The 20,030-nt window shown below is 36.9% G+C and overlaps 2 protein-coding genes across 3 annotated transcripts; one reads left to right on the top strand and one right to left on the bottom strand.

The window, feature by feature from the left end:
* The first annotated feature begins 7,022 nt into the window (after positions 1-7,022).
* Positions 7,023-14,871, top strand: coro1a (coronin, actin binding protein, 1A). Its single transcript, XM_016248976.1, has 11 exons — positions 7,023-7,229; positions 9,000-9,203; positions 11,150-11,272; positions 12,167-12,296; positions 12,546-12,727; positions 12,974-13,093; positions 13,175-13,279; positions 13,385-13,530; positions 13,626-13,683; positions 14,239-14,454; positions 14,558-14,871. Exons 2-11 carry the CDS (start codon positions 9,006-9,008, stop codon positions 14,645-14,647), a joined length of 1,368 nt encoding a protein of 455 aa, XP_016104462.1. The 5' UTR covers positions 7,023-7,229; positions 9,000-9,005; the 3' UTR covers positions 14,648-14,871.
* Positions 14,872-14,920: 49 nt separating this feature from the next.
* LOC107563996 (claudin-4-like) lies at positions 14,921-18,984 on the bottom strand. Of its 2 annotated transcripts, XR_001606173.1 has the most exons (4): positions 18,866-18,984; positions 16,779-16,911; positions 15,227-15,939; positions 14,921-15,192 (listed from the first exon to the last, which is right to left on the bottom strand). XR_001606173.1 is itself a non-coding variant. In XM_016248979.1 (3 exons), the coding sequence occupies exons 2-3, from the start codon at positions 16,908-16,910 to the stop codon at positions 15,436-15,438; spliced, it is 636 nt and encodes a 211-aa protein (XP_016104465.1). In that variant the 5' UTR covers position 16,911; positions 18,866-18,984; the 3' UTR covers positions 14,921-15,435. The 2 variants fall into 2 exon arrangements, 1 of the variants encoding a protein (XP_016104465.1); XM_016248979.1 differs by having other exon boundaries at positions 14,921-15,939.
* Between the last annotated feature and the right edge of the window lie 1,046 nt (positions 18,985-20,030).

Raw genomic sequence — 20,030 nt, 5'->3', positions numbered from 1 at the left:
TCCAAGAACTGTACTCATCCAGAGTGAGCAAAAGGGCTAGTAAAATCACTCTGGACCCCACATATCCAGCATACTCCCTCTTTGAACTGTTGCCATCTGGTCGACGCTACAGAGCTCTGAGCACCAGAACGACCAGACACAGGAACAGTTTCTTCCCTCAGGCAATCCATCTCATGAACACCTGACAATAACTGTGGAACACACAACACTATTTATACACGCATACACTTATTTATCTAACACACATACTTAGTCTACACCTCAAATTTGCACATAATATACCTGTTCATACAAAACTGTCTATTGTAATATACCTACACATACAATTGTCAATTTATATATTGTTATTCCTTATTTACTTGTTCTATTTTTTTTTTTAATTATCATCTGTGTTTTTGTTCTGTCACTGTCATTCTGTCACACTGCGGAAGCTTCTGTCATGAAAACAAATTCCTCGTATGTGAAAAGATACCTGGCAATAAAGCTCATTCTGATTCTGATTGAATGATGTGAGCTGTACAGTCGCATATTAGGCCACAAAAGCTTTTCATCATAGTAACACTGTGCTTTGGTTCACAGGAGCTCTGCCCATCGTGTACAGCACTCTTCTCTGCTACCCCTTCACCCGCACAGTGGCTCTGCTGATTTACATCCTGCTCTCCAGTTACGCCATCTACTGTGCCATCACAGCACGCAGCAGAGTGCGGCGTCTGCGTTCCTTCGCCTGGCAGGCACTTTTTCGCTTCTCGTTTTTCCTTCTGCGCTGGATAGGTGTGGGCGGAGGGAGTCCCACCTCACTGCGTCACTTTCTCACCATGGATGCACTAGCGGTGTTGGGCGGTGTCATCAATATCACACGAATCCCCGAGCGGTTCCGCCCGGGCCTCTTTGACTACTGGTGCAACAGCCATCAGATCATGCATGTGCTGGTGGTAGTGTCCATACTGTACCTACACTGGGGGGTGCTGGACGACTTACTATGGATCAACACGTATCACTGTCCCTCAGACTGACAGTGGCCCCTGCTAGTCTGGAATCATGGGTAATAGGGCGTGAGGACCTCTTTTAGTAATGACATGTTTGGGAATGCGACGTAATTGGGCAAAGAATGGTTTGGGTTGGGGGAAGGCTGTTGTGCTTTGTATATAAATGTGTGCACGAAAGTCTATAAGAAGTGTTTTACATGTTTTTTTTAGGAGACACCAGTGCCAGCTTTGACACACATGCTTGTTTGTGCCGTCAGTAGCCAGAATGTACATATCCGTGTTTGCATAAACATTGTCTGTGCATGGCACTGTTTAGACCTGCTAGCTCAAACAAAGCTAATTTTTGTGGGTTTGAGACCTACACATTTTATAGGCGCACACACACATATGGGGTCTGACATTATTTGATGTCATATGTTCACCAGCATTTAAAGCATTTATAACCTCTAAATTTAGTTGTAGCTGAACAGTGAAAGACATGATTGAGCCCTCAAATGATTGGCTCTCGAAAAGCAAGATTTAACGTATCACATAATCTCAAATTTGTTGCACAAAATAGCATGGCTTTTGTGAACACTAATTACGGTTTGTCTCGTCTCAATTTTGCTGGTGATACAAACAAAGACCACTGGTGCAGAAATTATGTATGCACCACCAACTTTCAACTTATTACTCTATTGCAGACTATGCAGCATATCAAATGTTACATCAGTGCTAACACCACACACACACACATACACACGTACTGTAAGCCCAGTCTCACAGCAACATTTACTGGAAATACTTGAGTTGACTTTACTTGTTTTATCACACTCTTCTTTTTTTTGTGTCGTCTCCCTGTGTTCAGGTCCACATTTTTCACAATCTCACCCTGATACCTGTAAGTGAAGGGTGAAGGGGTCATTCCTTGGTTTGTAGCCTTGACCTTTATACGTTTACTGGATGGTTAAAGTTGCTGAGTGCCTATTTTATTTCTTAGTGCCCTCTGTGACTTTGATCATGTTTGTTAGCATCGAAGGGGCATTTATTCAATGCAGTTTTTGCAGGAGCACGACTTTAATAATACCCTGGGAAACATTTAACGTTACCTGCAGAAGATATTTTCTCTGCTGTGCCGCTGAACAGTCAATTCAGCCTTGTACACTTAGGGTTTTAATATCCTAATCTGTAGTTTGGAAGATTGGATTTTGTACCGCTCTAAATTAGATTTTATTTATTTCTGACCTTTAACCTCAATTATCTATGTAACCTTGGATTCAAGACAAGGCAAATTATTTTCTTAATGGCGTGCTGTTTGCACAAAGGCTTTAATTCTCTGCTGGCCATCCTCGCCCACTGCGCACCTGATGTTCCCACTCCTCAGATGTGGCAGATGAATATTAGACTCCAGAATGGAGCAATATTACACATGCCAATACACTATGAGTTCCCCAATGAAGACTAGGGGAATACTGGTACTGCTCATTTGTGCCAAATTAATGCTATATATACGGATTATCTAAATCCCTAGTAATGGGATGAACTTGATTGGATATAATTCATAATGGCCCCTTTGATTTAAGAAAAGTTGCCAAAAGACTTACTAAAGTTAAAAGTCACTAAAGCTGAATAGTCAGTCACCTTTATATCTACTTTAAAATGTGATTAATGTAAACTAAACCAATTCTTAATGCAGATTGCACTATGGAGATGTTCACATTGTTCCAAATGGGCTGTATTATGCCGGTTTGCACATTTGGATTTGTTGTCTTAGCACACTTATGCACTACTAAGCGGAACAAACCAAGGATGACTCTTCTAATCCTTCCGACCTCACTAGTTTTAAAGAACTGACAAACCAACACCACGATGTGATAGATTCACTGACACTATCACAATGTAGCTTTTAGAATAAACATCAGTGAGGCCTGCCGTTCATTTCAATTATCTTCACTCCGTATCATTGGCATTATATTTATTATATTTAAGATGATGTTTTAACATTTGGCAATGTTTGAAGATGCTTTATTTGAATGCTACTACTACTGTTTTTATTTGTATTATTATTATATATATATATATATATATATTATTTTAACCAGTTGGGGATCACATATCTTTAAACAACCAGAGTACTCTGATATGCTATAGCAGAGATCAGACCTATTAATGTAGAATCAGTGCATGTTAGGTAGAATGTTGCTCAGATGTTTCTGACAAACACTTACACATACTCGATGCCAAATGAGATGTTTCAGGGCCTCAGGTGTCGAGCCCGACAGTCCTGATCTTAGAAGACCAGGGTGGTTTTAAAAATAAACCACAAGTCCCTCAGAACAGGGACCGTTTACCCCAACCCCTTTAATGCTATTAAATGACAAACATTAGACTCTGAAATCAAGTGGCGCATGCAAATACTAGTAAACCAATCCCCTTAAAACACAACATGCGATTTCTAATGCTTGTGCAATGCAACCACTGACATACGTGCTTAATGTGCAGTAACAGAGCTAATGCATCAAATATATCTGTCTTTAGAAATGGAATGAAATCAAGAGAGCAGCCCAGAGGCAATACAACCATATCGAGTAGTTAACTGCACTGTTTTTTAGTTTTTTTTACCAAAAGGGCTTTGGATCAAAGTGAAAACCAATTAAAGAACTTAAAAGTCCATATAGGTAACGTAAATACCTGTATGTTGACTGTATATGCATAAAATGCAAGTGGCATACATACTGACATTTTTATATATTCATTTTAATATAGAGAGCAACAATGTTCTAAGAAAATATATTGAATGTTAATATATTTAATCTCAGAGAGTGACTCAATATGGATTGTCCGATTTCATTTCAAAGGCAGCAGTGATTTGATCATTCTGTAACTGTAAAAAGCTAAAATTGTGACATCACAATGACAGGCCTGGCAGGAGAGTTAACAATGCTGTTAGATTATTTAGTAGGGTTAACGCCATAATAATATGTCTACTACTATGATGTCATAATGTCATTAACATGGTCTTTGGTTTTTTAAACTGTTTAGAAGGAATTGTAATATAGTTCGGTTGGCAAAATCTCTTTTTTACATTATGAAAAGTACAGAGAGGCATACAGATGTTTTGGTTTGGGGTCCTGATATGTTATTACCTCTGAAACCCACTGGATAACTATGCATAATCGAAATCTGTACATATATATATATATATATATATATATATACACCAACATGGTTGTACATGTGAATTCCAAAAACAAGATGTTTTACCAGTCCTGAAAAGAAATAGATCTGTGTGTTCACACCAACATGTTTTGCTCGGACCATGCCATCCTGGGGTTTCCTCTTCTCAGGGTGCCCTGTCAGTGCTCACTTGTACTGAGTGACCGCATCAACTGATTTTGGGCCAGTTTTCTTTTCATCCTGTCATGTCTTCTTTGCTTGTTCTGGTTAAAATCGATGACTGAAAAAAAAAATGATGACGGTTGTATGTCTTTAAGGGCAAAGGTCACGATGGCTTGTCAGTCATCAGGCATTTGGACTGTGTGTCCTTCAAGATGCATATTGCCTTTGTGGGTCCGAATGTGTCGATCAAGAATGTTGATCAAGAATGTGTTTATTCATGTAGTTAGTTAGGTGATGTGAGAGCATGTTACATTGAGCCCTCAAGGAAATGGATTGCATCATAACCCATGTTTTAGAGGAGGAACAAGGATGATATTCTCCTGTCTGTATATTCTAATGTCCTGTGGTTAAAAAATAATGACATGATGTATGAAACTATAATAACTTTGTTTTCTTAGTATGCAGGTGCTGGATAGCCTGTTAATGATCATTTAAAAATTCATCATTAGTTACATTTCGCGTTATTATGATAATGGATATATTGTTATTATTACTATTATTCTGAGATGGGTTACCACTATCAATGATCATCTTAATTTAAGTACAAAGGCTGAGAATACTAATGCACATAGCAAGACAGGAGGTCTCTGAAAGATCTGTTGTTTTTTGTTTCCACTCCTGCTTGTGTGTCTTTGTTGAATTTGGTTGTTTGGCACCATCTGGTGGCCACAGCGCTCTATTGACTCTTATAAGTCTGTAACAACATAAATGATGTTCAGATAAACCATGTTGACCTTCTGGATGAAGCCATTCACAGGTCACGCACTGAGCCCTATTGGGCATGTATAATTTTATTTTTTGTTGTTTTATTAGGTGTCCTAAACTCATTTATTTCAAAATTTATTATAACTTTAGTTTTACATAAACATTTCTTGTTGTAAATGTTTTTTTCTACAAGCGTGTCTCTGTTGGTTTGTTTTATGGGCCTATATTTCTCTCTCGGTCTATTTGTGTGTCCACAGTTACATTTGTTCACACAAGACAGATCTTCCAAACCCCACGGTCACCTGCAGCGAGTGTGCAATAAATTGAGGTTTATATTTTTAAATCGTCTCTTTTGCCTTTCTTTATTTTCTAAATTATTTGAAATATGACTGTTGATGCAAACAGGTTATGCGCCTGTTTTTATATTTTGACCTCCACTTCAGGTAATTCATGTTTGCCTATTTATTCTCACAAGTGCTTGTGTGACTGTGGGTGTAAAGTTTAAAAAATATTTGTATTTATATTATTATATTGCTCTATTTATTAAATCTGTCACTTTTGAGAAATTAACCCTAACCCTTATACATTTTTTTCCTCCCGGAATATAAAAAAATAAATTTAAATGTGAAAATTAATTTATATGATCAGAGTTCAATTGAAAGTGAAAAGTGGGGAAACATTTTATATATATATATATGTATATATAGAGAGAGAGAGAGAGAGAGAGTTTATTTACTTTATATGACTTATTTATAGTAGACCTAAGTAAATAAAATCATCAAACCCAAATATTGTGATTTTAAGGTAAAAAGGTTATAACTAGTTACCACCAAACTACATACTGTAAAAATATGACAAAACATAATAAATTAACCTCTTTCAAACAGTGTAAGTAGCTTTCACAATATCTATTTAATTGGGATGACAAAAATGGTGGCTAATATCGTTACCAAATTGCAACAATAATTGCATTAATTGCGACATTTTGGCAGAAAACATGGTTGTCTTGGTACACTTTTTAAAGGGGTCATATGATGTTGCTAAAAAAACATTATTTTGTGTATTTGGTGTAATGAAATGTGTTTATGCAGTTTAAGGTTAAAAAAAACATTATTTTTCACATACTGTACATTATTGTTTCTCCTCTATGCCCCGCCTTTCTGAAACACTTTGATTTTTACAAAGCTCATCGGTCTGAAAAGCAAAGTGTGCTGTGATTGGCCAGCTATCCAGTGCGTTGTGATTGGCCGAATACCTCAAGTGTGTGACGGAAATGTTACACCCCTCACCATACTGTTGATGCTGTGTCCCGGCCGGAGCGATGATTCAAAAACATGAAAACCCATTATAAACGAGGCATTCGTTGCATCCAGTGGGGACATAATTATGGATTATAATGACTTATACTGTCTTTTTACGTAGGAACGGCCGGAGGGCTAGAGTGAGCAGAGGCCGGAGGGCTAGAGTGAGCGGTGGCGGCCTAGAGAGAGCAGAGGCTGGGGGCTAGAGTGAGGAACGGCCGGAGGGCTAGATTGAGCAGAGGCCCGAGGGCTAGAGTGAGGAACGGCCGGAGGGCTAGAGTGAGCAGAGGCCGGAGGGCTAGAGTGAGTGGCGGCGGCATAGAGTGAGCAGAGGCTGGGGGCTTGAGTGAGATCTTCTTTATGCACCAAGAGCTTGTAACACTCCAAAGAGAAAGGAAATATTGAAATCGCATCATATGACCCCTTTAAGTAAAAGGCATTTACTATAATGCTGAATTTCACTGTTTTAGCCTTGACTATTGTAACAAAAGAAAGCGTAGGACATTTGAGTGAAAACACAGAAAAGTTCAATAGAGAGATAACATTCAGATAAACACGTCGGCCAAACCGCAAACTTTATGCTCGCGCACGTCACGTTTGTGTTGCTATGACCACGATAAAGTGTGAGATCAAGTGAGGTGCAGCTTCATGCAACGTAAATCACTTTAAAAGGAAACAAAGCGAGGACACCTCCCATTCTCATCTGACATCTCCATCTCAAACTCTCACTTCCTCCTTGATTTAGAGTGAGCTTTGGCCGCAACTGCTGGCATTCACCCACTTCTCTCCATCTGTCAGAGTCCAGCGTTTCATCCTCTCGCCTCAGGAGCCAGAGTCCCTCCCAAGCCACAGTTCTCAGGTACAGTCCACCGTCCCATCATATTGTGTGTTTGTGTGTTGTGCTCCAGTCCGGTGTTGTTGGAAACGGTTCATAATTTTGCATCTTTTCTGCGTCTCAAGACCTAGTAAGCTGACTAACTAGACAGCATTCTGGGCGCGCCTAAACGCTTCTATACTGCCTTAAATGCTGTTTAGATAAGCAGGTTTTGAAACACAGCCCTAAACTGCGGCTCGTTCATAATAAATTAAGTTTTTACTCAGTTTACTACTGTTTTCTATATTATTATTTTGTCATTGCTAAATTTGTCGAGCTGCCTTTCAGAACAGTGGCAAGGCACGTTAAATATTTGAGGAAGTTTAGTAAGAGAACTCAACTGTATTTCCAGATAAAGATGAAGCTGATATGACTGAGTCCTGCATATTATTGCATAGAAATAGTGCAGCCTATGTAAGAGATTGCTCTTATATCTTAAGCTTGGAAGAAATGATAAAGAACAAGTATTTCAAGCCACCATGATAGTAGTAGGCTAATAATAATAAAACTTAGAATTCTGTCTTTATACTTACTCGCCTTCATGTCATTCCAAACCTGCATGACTTAGCCTACTTTCTTCCGGTGAACACAAAAGATTTGAGGCTGAATGAATCTCTCACATTCACTTTCACTGGATGAAAAAATCCATGAATGAAAATGAATGGTGACTGACTGAAGTTGAGTCGCTCACAATCTGCCCAACATCTCCATTTGTGTTCCTAAAGAAGAAAAAAGTCACAGGTTTAGAACAACACGAGTACAACCTGCAGTTAATTACATCTTTTCCATCCACTTTGAATATACTAATCATTGTGATACTTTAAATGGATTTAAACAAATGTGTTTTTTAGATCATGATGAAAACATTTAGCAGTATCTTCGAAGCAGGTAGAAATAACTCAGTGGTTTACATGTTTGTGTGGAAGGATGTGGTGTAACTGAAGTTCTGAACATCTCCTGCGCTCCCACAGTCGCTGTGGTGTTAGTCCAGTTATGACAGATTCCTCTCTCAATCTATTTAATGCTCTAATGCACCTTTCATTTTTCAGTTTATTTTACTGAGTGCTGTGAGCATACAGGGCATCGGTGATGCATTGCAAACGAGAGTGATGATTGTTAGTCAACTAATTATGCATATGCACAAGACTGCATTTGATATGGCGATGAGAAAGAAAAAAAGTGGGCAACATAGAGCTAAATAGATGAGAAGGGGGCATAAAGCAAAATGCTTTATTACTAAAACCTGCAGACAAAGTGGCATCAGACTTGAAGTAGCAGTCCGAGCATTTCCTTTTCTGTCACTTCATGCTAGTTTCCTTTTTCCTTCCTCTTTCTTTGAGCTTATTGCCTAAATGCAATTTTAAACATAGAAAGTTGAAAAAGACGTTGAGCAGATTCATTCTCTTTAGTTTTCACTCTTTTTGTCTCTTATCTGTAACTGTTCATTTACATGAATTCATTCAAATTCAAGAGAATTTGGGTATTAAATGAAGAATACAACTTGAGTGCAAGCACACTGACTGAGAGTTAAGATCACCATCAAATGCTGCAATTGGAGTCAGTCAGATTCACTGCAAATCACAAAGTTTCGATTCAATCAGTATATAATCATGTAGCCTATATGAAGATGCACAAACTTTAAGATACACAAAACTTAATGATGAAAACATAGCCTATTTACTTTTCCAATTGTTTCTTATGTGTATGCTTTTTCTCTCTCATCCCTGTGTCTCTTCCTTCTCTGCCTTTCCTCAGGTGATCATGTCCAGGAAGGTGGTCAGGACCAGTAAGTTCCGCCATGTCTTCGGCCAGGCGGTAAAGGCAGACCAGTGCTATGATGACATCAGGATCTCCCAGATGACCTGGGATAGCAACTTCTGCTCGGTCAACCCCAAGTTTGTGGCCATGATTGTGGATGCCAGCGGTGGAGGAGCTTTCATTGTCCTACCCCTGAGCAAGGTGCATCCAGATAGCATTTCAGACTCATTAAGCTCAAATTAATTCTTTAATGAATTCAAATAAAGTCTTTATAAAACAAACCTTGGATGAAGTGCAGTATTGTATGTATAGTTCAACTGATTTAGGACTTGATAGTCCAGACTGATAGTTTTAGGCCAACTGTAGTTTTAACCTGTTACCTGCTTCAAATTATCTTCCAAGGCCATTGAATTTTGAACTGTAGGCATGTCATGCTGTGTTTGTCTAAATAAGGAAGTTCAAGGTTGAGTTTCAGATGTACGTGTCACTAGACCTAGCATCCCTTCTCTTTATGCTCTCTTGCATCTTGTTTTTGCCATATTTGGAGTGCGCTGCTGTCAACTCTGCACAGGATGTGGTGACAGCTTGCAGATTGAGTGAGTGACAAAAACTGTGAGAAAAGGACAGCTGCCACTTAGGCTTGATGTGCCTGCTTTCTTCGTGTAAACAGCTTGGTTTAAAATTTGAATATGTACTTTTTACTTCATAAAGCTTTATGACTGAAAAGTGCTATGTTTGCATCTCTAACAGAAAGATGGTGGAAACATTTTCTTCCCTTCCTCTTTTTTTTTTGGGGGGGGGGGTTGTACAGTTTATTTCATATGCCATTTCATTTGTTTTTGTTGTTTTTCATCTTCTCTGTCCATCATCTCTGGTCCTCTGTTTCTATATGTTGCTCTCTCTGCACTCCTTATACTAGAGAATGAATGGGAGTTCTGTCATTTTCAATCTGCTGTGCATCTTACACTCTGCGCTTTGCTCAATGGCAGCCATTGTTTCCCAATGAACAGGAAGATTCGAGTCAAGCCCTTTTTTTTCGTTCGGGTGGCTTGAGGAAGTTTTGAAAGCTCAGTTTTGAGACTGATAGCGTGATCATCTGGTTTTGCACACACTTGTGGAGTTCACGCATGTCTTTAAGGGGGTACATGACACTATAGAAATACTGACATTAATTAATTTACATTAATCAACTCAAGTTGACATGCTGATAATGTAATTTGTATTTCTGTATTAAATTAGATATTAATGTCAAACTAGTGGTCTCAGACATTTGGACCCCATTGTACCAGAAGAAAGACTCTTTTGGAAAATATTAATTTGATGTAAATATCTATTTGAACTTGAGAACTTAAGTCAGTCAGCAGTCACTTGATCTGACAATGGTTAAATTATCTTTAGACTAGTATTATTTTAATATGAATTATATAATTTTATAGTATTTATTCATATTTTGAATTAGCTTTAATTTTATATTTTCAGTTTTCATTTTAATTTTAATTCCAGTTTTAATCATTTAGTTGTTTAATTTTTATTTGTTTTTATTATTTCTATTTAGTTTTAATTTATTAATTCATTTAATTTAAAATTGACCTCAAAATATTTATCTCGAAATAAAAAATGATCTTTATTTCACTTTTAGTAATTTCAGTACTTCAACTTATTTTCTTTCAGTTAGTTGCCAAGGCAACATTTCTTTTGCCAAGGCAACAAACTTTTGTTTTTCATATTAAGCTTTATTTTACATTAACAGTGGTTTTAAATAGTTTTAGTTTAAGTTAACAACAACAATGCTTTAGTACAGTCGTAAATCACTGTATATTTCTTAACTTATTGCAGCCCTTAACTTGATGGGAACTCCTGCACAGTGCGGTCCTCTCTAAACGGGTTAGTTGTTATTAGTTATTAGGCATAATTGAAGGCATAGCTGTAAAATTGAGATCAGCTGACACAGCCCCCCTCATCTGTCTGAGATCTCTCCTGCTCTTTCTGCTCTGTTTGTCAGAGCAATGGAGATTTTGAGTTGACATTCTGTATTTAGTCATTTGAATGTCTTGTGAATGTGTTTATTTGGGTATGCTTGTGTTTTCCACTCCTTCAGACCAATGTTTTCCTTAATAACCCATTCCTCCCTTTGATTTGTGTTTTAGACGGGTCGCATTGACATGTCCCTGCCCACTGTCTGTGGTCACACTGGGCCCGTATTGGACATTGAATTTTGCCCACATAATGATAACATCATTGCCAGTTGCTCTGAAGACTGTAGTGTCATGGTGAGTATTAATCAATATTAAATGAATTACTTGAATGATAAAATTATGAGTACAAAACAAGTCATACAAGGTTTGCTAGTATGATGCTGGTATGCAATTTTTTGCCGGTTTAAATGGGAAATTTACTTATCCAGAACAGTTCCTATATCCCATAACGACTAGAATAGCCTTAAATAATGCTCATATGTACACTTTCATATGTACCGGGTATTTTCATACATTAGAAACATGTTTTAAGTGTGTAAATATTAATAATTTAACTTCCTTTATTTTAATATATATATATTTTTTTACAAAAACAAATACATTTAATGTAAATGATCAGGGAATAGGGCTGCATAATTATTTCCTGAAATGTCATATTGCTGTTCAAATCGCAATATATGACAAAACAATTGCAATATAATTTTTTATTGTAAGTAATGCAGCTCTCAATATAAAGAGTTTTAAAATGAAAACAATGGAAATAAAACACTCAAAAATAGATTCACGTTTTATGTTTACTTGTGTACCGTGGGGCCATTAACCGACATCAGAGAACCGTGAGCATGCAAATGTGTTTTTAATTTATTGAACTATTAACTTAAATTCTCAGGGGGTACTAAAAGTGAATATTTTACTCCTGAGCAGTTCGGCTGACCAAAAAGTTTGGGGACCCCTCTGAATCCCTTGAGAACCCCAAATGCACAGCAAAAATTACCCCTTAGCACCAACTAGCATTTTATGCCAGGTGGTGCTAAAGGGTAAATTTTGCTGTGTATGATACAACCATCAATAATATCGGAATATTACAGTTTGAACACAGCTACCGTACTGGTGTGAAAAATATAATACTGTGGCAAGTCTAGCTCATACTACTTATTATAATATAAGGTCAATGTTGTTATGTAATAGATCTGGGAGATTCCAGATGGGGGTCTCATATCACCACTGAAGGACCCAGTTGTGAAGCTGGACGGTCACTCTAAACGTGTGGGCATCCTCAGCTGGCACCCCACTGCCCACAATGTGCTAATGAGTGCAGGTAAACCGACATCAGCCCCCCACTCAATAGCCAAAAGGCTAGAACTGCACCTATATATGCATGCACTCCTTCATGCAAATTAGAGGCAGTTGAAATGGAATGATGGCGCCCTCTGCTGATTTTTCACACACACTTCTTTACACACATCTCGGGTTTATTTTAAATTTTGATCTCCCTGTAAAATCTGTCTCCCTGTATACCTCACTTACCTTGTCGTCCCTCTCTCTTTCTCTCGTTTTCTTTATGCAGGCTGTGATAATGTGGTCATCCTGTGGAATGTGGTTCATGGAGAGGCAGTGGTGCGCATTGACTCAATGCACACTGATCTGATCTACAGCGCTTGCTGGAACAGAAACGGCTCTCAGATCCTTACTTCCTGCAAGGACAAGAAATTACGAGTGATAGACCCCCGCAAGGGCTCCGTCATCTGTGTGCGTGCATGAATTCACTGTAATAAAATGATAAAATAATGTGAATGATGCTGAAAAAAGAATGCATGGGGCATAAATAATTAATATGGTTGCATTGTTTACTGTAAATCAATTAATTGAAGTTGTGAACATTTCTATAGTGTTCTTTTATAACTTTTTCTCTTTCTTATACTTCTGCCAGCTCATTTACTGTCACGTGATTTGTCACTGCTCATATGACCACTTTCTCTGTATATGTGTGTTCAGGAGAAGGACAAGCCTCATGAGGGCTCCAGGCCAGTCAGAGCTGTGTTTGTGTCTGATGGGAAGATCCTGACCACCGGTTTCAGCCGCATGAGTGAGCGTCAGGTGGCGCTGTGGGATCCTGTGAGTACATCATGTGCTTCAGAGGCTCTCTTTTTCAGTTTTACAAGCAAGTGACTCATAAAAGTGTGTTTGTGGTTGCAGAACAACTTCAGTGAGCCCTTGACCCTGCAGGAGCTGGACACCAGCAGTGGGGTGCTGTTACCTTTCTTTGACCCTGACACTGGTGTAGTCTACCTTTGTGGCAAGGTAAGGAAATGCATTCAAGTTTTGAACCAAGTTCAAATTTTATGACCATGAAGAGCTGTTTGTTCATGAAGTTGGATGTTTTAACCAGTGTATTTGGTTTGACAGGGTGACAGCAGCATCAGATACTTTGAGGTGACGGACGAGGCCCCATACGTTCACTATCTCTCCATGTACAGCAGTAAAGAGAGTCAGAAGGGCATGGGCTACATGCCTAAGAGAGGCCTGGAAGTCAACAAGTGTGAGATTGCAAGGTAAACACATCCAGGCTTATAGTGTACTTGCTTTCTCCCACAAACATACAAAAGGTCAGCATTTTAAATTATGGATTATTGCATATTTATTTTAGGTTCTATAAACTCCACGAGAGAAAGTGTGAACCTATTGTAATGACTGTGCCTCGTAAGGTAAGTTTGTCCAAGTCAAAATCAGCTTAATTGTTGTCAAATGTTTGTTGTCAGTAAGAGTTTTTTGTTTGAAACAAACTAACAGATTTCTATTTCAAATAAATACTGTTCGCTTCAACTTCTATTCACCAAGTATCACATTTTCCACAAACATATTAAGCTGCAAAACTGTTTTCAAGATTGATAATACTAAGACATTTTTTTAGCAGCAAATCAGCATATTAGAATGATTTCTGAAGGATCATGTGACACTAAAGACTGGAGTAATGATGCTGAAAGTTCAGCTTTTCCATCACAGGAATAAATTACATTTTAAAATATATTAATTTAAAATTTTTAAATTGGAATAATATTTGACAATATTACCATTTTACTGTATTTTTGATCAAATAAATGCAACCTTGGTCAGTGTATTATTATACTTCTTTCAAAAACATAAAAAACTGTACTGACCCCAGATTTTTTGAATGGCAGTTTATTAATGCCACACATTTGATTAAGTGCTGCTTATTTGTTCCACTGTCTTAATCCGGCATTTTCATTTCTTTGCTTTAGTCTGACTTGTTTCAAGAAGACCTTTACCCCGACACGATTGGTCCAGAGCCATCGTTGGAGGCAGATGATTGGTTTGCTGGTAAAAACGGGGAACCCATCCTGATCTCCTTGAAAGACGGTTTTGTGGCTACCACCAAAAATAAAGAGTTCAAAGTCATCAAGAGCTTGATGGCTACCACATCATCTTCCTCAAGCAACCGACAGTCTGACAGTGTGGTAAGAGAACAAAAGGAATCCTCTGCCTTAATGTGTTTTATTTAACCTCTAACACAGTGAATTGTAAAGTATTGTGTAATTGTTCATTCTATTTCGTATACAGGACGTGCAGGCCTTGCAGAATGAGGTGAAGGAGCTGAGAGAGATGGTTGAGCAGCTGACCAAGCGAGTGAGCGACCTGGAGAGCAACTAGCTGAAGAGAGACCCCAATAGAATGAGAGAAGCTTTAAAAGAAAAATGCAAATGGACATGTACAAAATATGCAAATAATGAAATCCGAAAAGGTGCATATTGGAAAGAACATTTTGTAGAATTATGTGAAAAGTCTTCATGGGATACCATTTTGCAGTCCATTTCAGACCAAATTTTGCTCTTCGGGGATTTCACTTTTTTAAAAAGAATTTTGATTTGTTTGAAGCCCATTTTAATATATGTTTTATAGGATTTGAAATAAATGCCAGTGTTATTTTAACAAAGATTTATTTATGTGTCAAAAACTCATTGTTCATTCTACACACACGAATGTCTTAAATCAGTCAGTTTTATTGAAAATACATGAAAGGCAATAGAAATGATTATGACCTAATACACAAAAAAACATCATATAGCAATTGTACAGATTACAGTAGATTCCTGTATCCTAAAAAGCTCTTGAAAAAATATAAATGACCTGAAAATATTTCGGACACAAGCTCGGCCCATCCCTGAATTTTAATAAACAAGTGCATTGTTTATTAGCTGCTTTAAGAAATTGCAGCAGTACACCGTAAACTATGTAAAACTAGTTAAAAAGCTTAAAGACAGTTTTTCTATGACAGTTCAGTAGCTCCAAACAAGTATTTACATCGTTCTGGATCTTAACCTTTTCTAGTTTGTTATTCTCGTTACCTACCGACTATAAAGACTACTTGCTAACATAGACATATTTCACATACTACAGCTTCAATTTCTGTGACTACTCCTTAGTTGAACCCATTTCATCTACACATAATTCTTGCTTGGTGCAGAGGCGCTGTTGCTGTAGTATTTGGCGGTTCCGCCGGATCCTCCGGAGCGCGGTCTGCTGAAGCAGCACAGCAAGCCTCCGGCCAGCAGGAGCAGGACTCCTCCTCCCCAGCCCACAAAGATACAGGCACCCAGCTCTCTCTTCTGAGATTGGGCTACCAGTGGATTGTTGAAGTCGCGCACGACATTATGAGCGGCCCAGCTGACGGGGATGATCAGCAACAAACCGGCGAGGATCAGCCCAATAGCGGACACCAGACTCACTTTGGGTTTGACTTCTTCATTTTCGATGCAGGTAGTGAAGTCGGCGCCGGCGGTCAGAATGAGCAGGGACAGGACAGTGAGCATGCAGCTGATGATAGTCATGGCACGGGCCGCCTGAAGGGTAGAGCCCAGGATGAGCAGCGAGTCGTAAGCTTTACACTGCTGCTGTCCGGTACTCTGAACCACGCATTCCATCCACAAGCCCTCTTCTTGAACCTGTGTGGCAAAGGAAAAATACGAAATGTACCTTCCCATCCATATCATTTAATCATTATCCTTTAAAAAAAACTTTCTACCGTGAAATGACCGCAAAATGTCGCTGTAATCGTACTACAGTCTCCATCTTTCTGTAAGGTAGGCTATGCTTGACGCATTACATAATCGAACAATCGAATGATTGAATAGGCTAAGCCTACACGTCTTGGATATATTGAAATAATATTTTGAGCTTTCATTATAGCCTACTTTTACTTTTAAGTTTTAGTCATTTTGGTATGTGCTTTTTTGTTAGGCCTACAGTTGTTTTTAAATATGTATAGGTTTAAATAGGTTGTATTAATATTTTAGCATTAACTTATTTTTATTTAAATTGGATGCCAAGGCAAAGTTTTTAAAGTTAAAGTTTTTCATCTAATGTTTACATTTCAGCTTTATTTTATTTCGGCTTTAATATCAATCAATGAATAAAAATGAACAATAAAAACACTGATGTATTACAGCTATCAAATAATCTTTGGTAAATAATGACTTAAATTTAAGTCTTCCTTATACACAGCTGTTATATGGCTTCATGAGATTTTAGTAGGCTATATGGTTCCATGGACCGTGTTTGGTTTGGTGTCATTTTTACAGCTTGATGGGCCCTAATCCTCAGACATTCTGTTAAAGATCTACTTTGCAGTTTTGGAAATAATATGAGTAAATTATGAATAAGTTTTATATATATATATATATATATATATATATATATATATATATATATATATATATATATATATATACACACACGCATTTATTCTTTGAACTGACTTTTTGAAATTGCAGCAATTGTTTACCTGTGCAGTGATAATGTTCTGACCAATAAAAGCAGAAACCTTCCATCTTGGAACAGCAATGGCCACGACCGCTGCAATGAGACCTAAAATTCCCAGTGCCATACACACGATCTGTACTCCAGACGAACCCATTCTGAAAGAGGAATAAGGAAGATTAAATAATAATAATAACAGATTTAATGTTGATACATTAGTTGCACAAAAAATATATTGATGCTCTCAGTTTGGAAATGGGGTTAAAACTAAAAAAGAAAATAAAAAAACAAATGGCAAAAGCAGTGGTGAAGTGGCTTTAAATCCTTCTTGTTTGAGTCATTAGTAAGTGGTATATTTTGTAAGACATGTTCTAGTCTAGTGCTTATGCGTTTCCATGCGTTCCATGCGTTTAGACAGGCTCATACAGGAACTTGTATTTCAGAGCTATAGCAGAAAAAAAAAACCTTTTCTAAGAAAACCCATATCACGAAGCAAGCCTCAAGTCTCAACAGATCCTAAAATGCTTTTAGCTGCATTTGTTACGTAACTGCCACACCCTGAGAGGGGTCTGCTTGTTCTATTCTATTCTGTTCTATTCTACTCTATTCAATCTATTCTATTCTATTCTTTAATTTTAGATGTAGGAAAAACACTGAGCACCTTTTCAGTGAACTGCTTGTTTTTTTACACTTGCCTCCAAATGTCTGTGGCTTTTTATTCATGTCGATCTCACTGAACTTCTCTTATATCTCCTCAGGATTTGCTTTTGGCTGATTCATAAAACTGCTTTTAGAATGTATGGACTGCACTTAAGACCCTGCATTGTCTTCCTACTCGGCACTAACAAAGCGCAATGGATTGGTGAGGAGCTAGAGAAGGTGACCAGGTGGTGTGTGGGCACCAGCAAAATGAATAACGGTAATTGTGGCTGTTTTTAGTTGACGGTTAATCATTCAGCAGCTCGAATTAACATGCTGTCCCGCTCCTCCAAAATTGTATTCTTTCCGTCTACGCAATGATAAACTTAACTGAGCTAAAATCATGAATGAGTGAGGAATTTTGCTTTTTATGTCTGCATATGTGCTATGATGTCCAGGATTCGGGTCAGTTATTTTCTAACAATATTAACAAAAAGATAGAGAAGTCCATAGTGAATCCCAACACTTTATAATATGACGTGTTTCAAAAAATTTTGTAATATGTAATGATTTATATGTTATGTTCAATTTTGGGCTAGTTACTCAAAGAATGTAATATATTACTCATTACTAGTTACTCCTTTCAAAAGTAATATTGTTACTTTACTTATTACTTTCTGGCAACAGTAATTAGTTACACTACTAGTCACATAATTTTTTCTTCACGCCCCTCAGAAGTTGTAACTGTGTATCTCCCACATAAAATTCTTCTTACTAACAACATATTTCTGCCTCATCATTTGACCAAAATCCACATTGGATCGCAGTCAGAAGTTATTACAAAGACTCAATAGTGATTGATCGTGACATTCAAGTAGAAGTGTTGTATTAATTGTCATGTGTAGCTTGAAGCTAATTGTAATTTCTCTGTTACCCATATACGATTATATTTCATAATATATTTGATCAAATCACATACGTTTGTAAGAAACTGTTTAATTTTCCAAAAAGATTTTTAATTGTAGTAATATAATATAATATAAGATCAGATCATCTTTTTTCCCTGACTAAATCAATATAATGCAATATTTTCTGCTTTAATGTAAGCTTTTCCATATTCCAAGCTTGCCTGCATGCATGTGCGAGTCGTGAAAATTATGAAAATCTAAGAATTATTTTATTGTTGGATTTTAAATCAGCGGGGTTGAGACATCAAAAGTAACTAAGCTGTTTTATGGATGGTAAGTGTAATATTATTACTGAAATCTTATTAGTAATTAGTCACACTACTAGTTACTGCAAAAAGTAATATTATTTCAGTAGCTAAGTTACTAGTCACATAAAATATATTTTTAATTTGACTTATATGATTTTTTTTAAAAATCATTTCACATTTTACAAACTTTATGTTTTAATGTAACCTTGCTGTTTGTTTTAATCCACAATTTTTTTTGCAAAGAAGAAAAACTTTACCTTTTATTGTAGTTCTTCGAAAAAAATTCTTTGTAAGTTTCCTCTTGTTTCTGGACGTAGTCTTTTCGCTTTTTCCTTAAGTTAGTCTCCCACCTTACCAAACAGTTACCTCTTCTGAAGATGGTGTGAAATGAGGATGCTTTTGTAGAGGAATGCAATGGGAGGGGTAGAAATGACAGAGGCAGGTTGGTAAAGAGGAAAAGGCCAGACTGGACTTGTTCTTTTTCTCCCTGCTGCTTTCATTACCTCTTTCTATTTCACCTTCAAAGTTTTATATGGAGAAGGTCCGTCTTTGATATTTTTTCTTTAAAAAAAAAGTGTTATAAAGAATTAAATGCTTGATAAACTAGTTTTGAAATACTTTTTTTTTTTTTTGATGTGTTCAAAATTAATGGTATTCATACATGTACACTTATATTATCATCACATTACCATTCCATTACTGAATGGAAACATTCGTTCTTGGAGGTCGAACATCATGAATCATGATGAATACTATGAATCATAAAGCCTCTCAAACTTCTGTCATTATCATTGACATCTCAAAAACAACCTCACATGCTCTCCTCATAAGCTCTGCCCAGTAACCGTTGAAGCCACACATGACGAATAGATACTGTCACAAGTTAGAGTGGGTGGGCTTTAAATTGTGAAACATCTGATTGTGCTAAATTGGAGCTATTGCAAGTATACTTCAGGTACACTTTAAATATCTTTATATATATATAAATATCCCCATGTTATACAGAAATCATTCAGGTCTTATTAATAATTATATTAAAACATATTTTAGGCATAATATTAAGAAATGTGCATTAGAGTATTTCTTTATTGCACAAATAAAGTTTAATTATAAGTTGATATCAGTAAGTCTTAAGTGATATGTCAATAAATGTCATATTTTGTCATTTTTATTTAATTTCTTTTATTTTCTTAAAAGCTTTTAGTTTTAATTACTTTTTCTTATTTGTGTATATTTGAATTATTTTTAGCTTTATTTTTTTGTTTTCATTTAAATGTTTTAGTTTTGAAATGTGGTTGTATGCGTTTGTCATTTTTATTTAATTTATTTTATTTTCTTAAGTGTGTGTGTGTATGTATGTGTGTGTGTGTGTGTGTGTGTATATGTATATATATATATATATATATATATATATATATATAG

Source organism: Sinocyclocheilus grahami, unplaced genomic scaffold (genome assembly GCF_001515645.1).
Source record: "Sinocyclocheilus grahami isolate Dianchi unplaced genomic scaffold, SAMN03320097.WGS_v1.1 scaffold901.1, whole genome shotgun sequence".
Classification (NCBI taxonomy): domain Eukaryota; kingdom Metazoa; phylum Chordata; class Actinopteri; order Cypriniformes; family Cyprinidae; genus Sinocyclocheilus; species Sinocyclocheilus grahami.
Note: the sequence above shows the minus strand (reverse complement) of the source record. Positions and strands in the feature narration are given on the sequence as shown.